Genomic DNA, 7,480 nt, shown 5'->3' on the forward strand with positions numbered 1-7,480 from the left:
TTTTTTTTTTATTTCATTAATATGACTATTTTATTTGAAATGAATTGTGTTTATGAGTAACTATTTACAAAATGAATTTATAATATTTAATTATTGACATATCTTTCCAATTTGAGCAGATCTTGCATATGGCTGTATCTTAATTTTTGTGATTGCTTTTGGTTTACCATTTGTCTCTTTAAGAATTTTGGAACAAAAGGTTGGGCAGGTTCTTTGTAAGGGCCCACTACACCTTCAAATGAAGTACCTTTCTTATAAATGTCTGAACCTCTCGATAACATTTCTGATTGTTCATGAGACAAACTTAATTCTTCAAAAGTTTCCTTTGTCCAAAATTCATTTTCTTGCGGAGTTGGTTCTTCTGGCCAAATGAATGGTTCTGACATCTCGATGGTCATTTTTTTAATTTGTGGTCCTCTTATCCTTGGACGCGATGGATCTTGTCTAGTATATCTACCATTCAACAACTGAGTGGTTATATTCATTGCTCTTAAACCATAAACATGGAACAAATAATCTCTTAAATCTAATTTGTTAAATGATTTTGGGACGATAAATTTTGCTTGATAAGGAGTATGTTTTGCATTTGGTCTTAATAAAATAAGTCTTGCCTTTGGGAAAAACAATTGTTTTTCACCAACTCTAAAATGGGCACTTCCATCTTCCACACCATTTCTTGCTAACTTTAGAATTTTTGAACTAATTCTACCACCACTGCCAGCACTTCTAACAATTTCATTACTACTTTCACTAATAGTGGCAAGAGATCTAGTACTTATATTTGGCAGTAAATTGTGCCATAGCTTGTTGAAACCCATGTTCTTTGGATAAAATTGACTAAACTTCACGCTGTAAAGATCTGTAATCTGCTGAAAAAACACCAACAAAAATACCTAGGTTGAATCCCACAAAAGGCTCTTTTAATATATAAACCTTCGTTATCAATTAACCAATGAATCTGATATATTACAGAAACGCAAATTGCTTGTACATACAAGTTTGAAGACAATATCTTCGTAACTATAGCTCTTGTATTAGGTTGGATTGATTTTAACTTATTCCTTTTAACTTTTCATATTTTCTATAATTTTTCATTATAGAAAAGTATAGTACTCTAATAGTATGTAGATAGTATGGGATAATTTCAGAAACGTACACAATGACACTCATTTCATTCTTTTTGTAGAAAGACAGGCCGTGTAACATGATAGGGAATATATCCAACCGTGTACTATGATCACAACTTACAAATCATCATACACGTATCAATCGTGTAACACGATTGATTCTTTAAAATTTTTTCTTCCTTCGTTTTTGTGGCTTGTTTTCGTTTTTGTAAATTTTTGTGGTCGTCTAGTTTTTTTTTTTTTTTTTTCGCCAAAAAAATTGTGCAAACAGAAATTTGCCTGAACTGAAAGTTTAAAAAAAGATGTTTTCAAGAACAAATAAATATATATATATATTATATTTAAGATAAGTAAATAGCTAATTTTAACGGTGGCAACCTTATTGTTAGAGATACAATTAGAGTAAGATCTATACTTAAAGGCGGCAGGTCAACTAATAATAATATTAGTGTTATTGTTGTTTTAGGGTGTTAGAAACGGACATTCCAGGACTCGGTTGGTTGGACTAGTTAGTACAAGTGCAGTTACATTATTAAACTTTTGTTTGCTTATTAATTTTTTCTTTTGGTGAAAAACCACAATAACAATAATAGCACAATAGAAACTAACTACTAGGAAAGGTATACTTCTTTCTTTGCTTTTGGTCTTCTTTGTTAATAATAGCATTAGATTTATACACGCTTTTTTTTTTATTATTATCTTTCCTCTTCTCATTTGTTACTGAAACGACATAGATATAACAAGACGAAGTTTACAAGCATATTGATTGAAATTGAAATAAAGTTGAAGTCAACTAATATAACATAGATATTTCTTTCACATCCCGTTGCATCCTTATTTTGTCTTTTGTCATAATTTATTATTTTGGATTAGATAGATACAAAAGGAACGTATTAGAAAGTAGAAAAGGATACTTTAAATTAATAATATACTCATTACATTAATAAAATTTCCAAGACTTTTCAATATTAAAATAACTAAAAAACAATAACAAATAGACTCATATACACAGTTAGAGAAACTAGATCAACAGAAAAGTATTAAACATCCAAAATGTCAACAGAAGATTATTATGGTGACGAAGATCCTTATGGTTTCGAAGAAGAAACTGCCCCAATCACAGCAGAAGATTCATGGGCTGTTATCTCTTCCTTTTTCCGTGAAAAAGGTTTAGTATCCCAACAATTGGACTCATTTAATCAATTCGTCGACTATACTTTACAAGATATCATCTCTGAAGATTCAACTTTAATTCTAGAACAATTGGCACAACATACTACCGAATCTGATAATATAAGTAGAAAATACGAAATTAGTTTTGGTAAAATCTACGTAACAAAACCAATGGTTAATGAATCAGATGGTGTTACCCACGCTTTGTATCCACAAGAATCTCGTCTACGTAATTTAACTTATTCTTCAGGTTTATTCGTTGACGTGAATAAAAGAACTTATGAAGCTGTAGATGTGCCAGGTAGAGATTTGAATTATCAATTGATAGCAGAAGAGAGTGAAGAAGATAATGAAAACGATAAAGTCTTTATTGGTCGTTTACCGATCATGTTAAGATCCAAGAATTGTTATTTAAGCGATGCAACCGAATCAGATTTGTATAAATTAAAAGAATGTCCATTTGATATGGGTGGTTATTTCATTATTAATGGTTCCGAAAAAGTTTTGATTGCTCAAGAACGTTCTGCTGGTAACATCGTTCAAGTCTTTAAGAAAGCTGCTCCTTCTCCAATATCTCACGTTGCAGAAATTAGATCCGCCCTAGAGAAAGGTTCAAGATTTATCAGTACATTACAAGTTAAATTATATGGTAGAGAGGGTTCTTCTACTCGTACCATCAAAGCTACTTTACCTTATATTAAACAAGATATTCCTATTGTAATTATCTTTAGAGCTTTAGGTATCATTCCAGATGGTGAAATCTTAGAACATATTTGTTACGATGTTAACGATTGGCAAATGTTAGAAATGTTGAAACCATGTGTTGAAGATGGTTTCGTCATTCAAGATCGTGAAACTGCTTTAGATTTTATTGGTCGTCGTGGTACTGCCTTAGGTATTAAAAAAGAAAAGAGAATTCAATATGCAAGAGATATTTTACAAAAGGAATTTTTACCTCATATTACACAACTAGAAGGTTTTGAAAGTAGAAAAGCTTTCTTCTTGGGTTATATGATTAATAGATTATTGTTGTGTGCTTTAGATCGTAAGGACCAAGATGATCGTGATCATTTCGGTAAGAAGAGACTAGATTTAGCCGGTCCTTTATTGGGTCAATTGTTCAAGACATTATTCAGAAAATTAACTAAGGATATCTTCCGTTACATGCAAAGAACTGTCGAAGAAGCCAATGATTTCAATATGAAATTGGCTATCAATGCCAAGACCATCACATCAGGTTTGAAGTATGCTTTAGCTACAGGTAACTGGGGTGAACAGAAAAAAGCCATGTCTTCAAGAGCAGGTGTTTCACAAGTTTTAAATCGTTATACATATTCATCTACATTATCACATTTAAGAAGAACTAATACACCAATTGGTCGTGATGGTAAGTTGGCTAAGCCACGTCAATTACACAATACCCATTGGGGTTTGGTGTGTCCTGCAGAAACACCAGAAGGTCAAGCGTGTGGTTTAGTTAAAAACTTGTCATTAATGTCATGTATTTCTGTTGGTACTGATCCAATGCCTATCATCACTTTCTTGAGTGAATGGGGTATGGAACCTTTAGAGGATTATGTTCCTCATCAATCTCCAGATGCCACAAGAGTTTTTGTGAATGGTGTCTGGCATGGTGTGCACAGAAATCCTGCTAGATTAATGGAAACTCTAAGAACTTTGAGAAGAAAGGGTGATATTAACCCAGAAGTTTCTATGATTAGAGATATTCGTGAGAAAGAGTTGAAGATCTTTACAGATGCGGGTAGAGTTTACAGACCTTTGTTTATTGTAGAGAATGATGAACAATTAGGTCATAAAGAATTAAAGGTAAGGAAGGGTCACATTGCTAGATTGATGGCTACTGAATACCAAGATATCGAAGGTGGTTTCGAGGACTCAGAGGAATATACCTGGTCCTCTTTATTAAATGAAGGTTTAGTGGAATATATAGATGCGGAAGAAGAAGAGACTATTTTAATTGCTATGCAACCAGAAGATTTAGACCCAGTACAGGAAGAGGAAGAAATGGAAGTAGATGAGAATGTAGATACAGCCAAACGTATTAGGTCCGTACATCATGCAACTACTTTCACCCATTGTGAAATTCATCCATCGATGATTTTAGGTGTTGCTGCATCTATTATTCCATTCCCAGATCATAATCAATCTCCTCGTAATACTTATCAATCTGCGATGGGTAAGCAAGCTATGGGTGTTTTCTTAACTAATTATAATGTTCGTATGGATACCATGGCTAATATCTTATATTATCCACAAAAACCATTAGGTACTACCCGTGCGATGGAATACTTGAAATTCAGAGAACTTCCTGCAGGTCAAAATGCCATTGTTGCCATCGCCTGTTATTCCGGTTATAACCAAGAAGATTCTATGATTATGAATCAATCTTCGATTGATCGTGGTTTATTCAGATCCCTATTTTTCAGATCTTATATGGATCAGGAAAAGAAATACGGTATGTCCATTACTGAAACATTTGAAAAACCACAACGTACAAATACTTTGAGAATGAAGCACGGTTCGTACGATAAGTTGGATGATGATGGTTTAATTGCACCAGGTGTTAGAGTTTCTGGTGAAGACATCATTATTGGTAAAACAACACCAATTTCACCTGACGAGGAAGAATTAGGTCAAAGAACTGCATATCATTCTAAGCGTGATGCCTCTACTCCATTAAGAAGTACAGAAAATGGTATTGTTGATCAAGTTTTAATTACCACCAATCAAGATGGTTTGAAGTTTGTTAAAGTTCGTGTTAGAACTACAAAGGTTCCTCAAATTGGTGACAAGTTTGCTTCTCGTCATGGTCAGAAAGGTACCATTGGTATTACATATGGTCGTGAAGATATGCCATTTACTGCAGAAGGTATTGTTCCTGATTTGATTATTAACCCACATGCTATTCCATCTCGTATGACTGTGGCGCATTTGATTGAATGTTTGTTGAGTAAGGTTGCAGCATTATCTGGTAATGAAGGTGATGCTTCTCCATTTACTGATATTACTGTTGAAGGTATCTCCAAATTATTACGTGAGCATGGTTACCAGTCTCGTGGTTTCGAAGTTATGTACAATGGTCATACCGGTAAGAAATTGATGGCACAAATTTTCTTTGGTCCAACTTATTATCAACGTTTGAGACATATGGTAGACGATAAGATTCACGCCAGAGCTCGTGGTCCAATGCAAGTGTTAACAAGACAACCAGTTGAAGGTAGATCAAGAGATGGTGGTTTAAGATTCGGTGAAATGGAAAGAGACTGTATGATCGCACATGGTGCTGCTTCTTTCTTGAAGGAAAGATTAATGGAAGCTTCAGATGCTTTCAGAGTGCATATATGTGGTATCTGTGGGTTAATGACAGTCATTGCTAAACTAAACCATAATCAATTTGAATGTAAGGGTTGTGATAACAAGATAGATATTTACCAAATCCACATCCCATACGCTGCTAAATTGTTATTCCAAGAATTAATGGCCATGAATATTACACCTCGTCTGTATGCTGATCGTTCGAGAGACTTTTAAGTGCATAGTATAATAATATCATTTCTGATGAAAGCAAACATCACAAATTAAAAGAAACAAATTTAAAAATTATACAAAAAAATAAAAAGAATTATGAATTTTCCAATTACGAAAAAACGAAATATTTTTTCATGAAGAACAATTAATGTTAGATTTAAATTTAAAATTACGATTTTTGTTTTTAACTTAATGATTCACCTTTCATGTTATATTAAATTAATTTTCACATCATTATTAATGTCGATTTTATAATAAAGTTATACGAATAGTGTGCAATTATTTTGAAGGATACTAGGGATTAACTAATGGGAATATAAACAAGTATCTATTAATCATAATTACACATTCAAATTCTATACCCCTTGTAATATAGTTTAATAAAATTAATCTTAAAATTTAAAATACAATAAATACAATAATTTCATCATTTAATATTACGTTTAATCTATTTTCGTATTTATTATTGTAGCGGTTCCAATTGCCATCCTCTATAATGTAGATTAATTATCATTGCCAATACAACAAAAAGAAGGATTTGATCTATTCTTATATGAGATTAATCAAATGTCGATAGAACCCCAATTGTCAAAGACCATTCAACATGAGGGAAACCTTTAAACGCCAATATTATCTTGTATCAATATCATTAATGACGAACGATTATATTTCAATAAAATTGAGAAACTTAAACCTTTTCCATCAATAAATAATATAACAAATTGACAACATAGAGATATAAAACATCAATTGATAGAGGGTTTAGAAATAGTAAGATACTATCGATTGGAGGGGTTCCTGGTTGTATCAATTGGTGTTAAGACTTTGCCTGTATAAAGACTAATTTTCAAAAGTGGGGACGATGTTTTTCATTAAGGACCTTTCGCTGAATATCACTTTACATCCATCATTCTTTGGACCTCGTATGAAACAGTACTTAAAGACTAAGTTACTGCAAGAGGTAGAAGGTTCATGTACTGGTAAATTTGGTTATATATTATGTGTTTTGGATTATGATAAAATTGAAATTGAGCGTGGTAGAATTTTACCAACAGATGGTTCTGCAGAATTCACAGTAAAATACAGAGCAATTGTGTTTAAGCCATTCAAAGGTGAAGTAGTAGATGGTACTGTGGTATCATGTTCCCAACATGGTTTTGAAGTTCAAGTAGGACCTATGAAAGTTTTTGTTACTAAGCATTTGATGCCACAAGACCTTATATTCAATGCAGGTTCGAATCCTCCATCATATCAAAGTTCAGAAGATGTTATAACTATCAAAAGTAGAATCCGTGTTAAGATAGAAGGTTGTATTAGTCAAGTTAGTTCTATCCATGCGATTGGTAGTATTAAGGAAGATTACTTGGGTGCTATCTAAGTTGTAACTGAAGCATTTCCGAACTAAATTCAACTATTTGTATTTTTAAATGGAATTATTAATTAAGAAAAGATTATTTTTTTTTTTGAGTTTAATTTATCTTCGGGCTTTAAATAAAATAAAATCCGGAAAAATATTTTAAACACTTTTCTTATTTTGAAACCAATACTTCCAGGCTTTGCTTTTTTAAAAAAAACGGCAAAGAATGGGACCTTATTATGGCAAAAAATATATAGAGTTTATTAACAATTCC

At 32.4% G+C, this 7,480-nt stretch overlaps 3 protein-coding genes across 3 annotated transcripts; 2 read left to right on the forward strand and 1 right to left on the reverse strand.

Moving 5' to 3' along the window:
* Positions 1-86: 86 nt before the first annotated feature.
* On the reverse strand, positions 87-818 carry MRP20 (mitochondrial 54S ribosomal protein uL23m; the record flags this gene model as incomplete). The annotated part of the gene is made up of 1 exon (XM_001642187.1): positions 87-818. One exon carries the CDS (start codon positions 816-818, stop codon positions 87-89), a length of 732 nt encoding a protein of 243 aa, XP_001642237.1.
* Positions 819-2,180: 1,362 nt separating this feature from the next.
* Positions 2,181-5,852, forward strand: RPB2 (DNA-directed RNA polymerase II subunit RPB2; the record flags this gene model as incomplete). Its single annotated transcript, XM_001642188.1, has 1 exon — positions 2,181-5,852. The coding sequence occupies one exon, from the start codon at positions 2,181-2,183 to the stop codon at positions 5,850-5,852; it is 3,672 nt and encodes a 1,223-aa protein (XP_001642238.1).
* Positions 5,853-6,711: 859 nt separating this feature from the next.
* Positions 6,712-7,227, forward strand: RPB7 (DNA-directed RNA polymerase II subunit RPB7; the record flags this gene model as incomplete). Its single annotated transcript, XM_001642189.1, has 1 exon — positions 6,712-7,227. The coding sequence occupies one exon, from the start codon at positions 6,712-6,714 to the stop codon at positions 7,225-7,227; it is 516 nt and encodes a 171-aa protein (XP_001642239.1).
* Positions 7,228-7,480: the final 253 nt, after the last annotated feature.

The sequence above is a fragment of the Vanderwaltozyma polyspora genome, genomic scaffold, assembly GCF_000150035.1.
Source record: "Vanderwaltozyma polyspora DSM 70294 KpolScaffold186 genomic scaffold, whole genome shotgun sequence".
Lineage (NCBI taxonomy): Eukaryota > Fungi > Ascomycota > Saccharomycetes > Saccharomycetales > Saccharomycetaceae > Vanderwaltozyma > Vanderwaltozyma polyspora.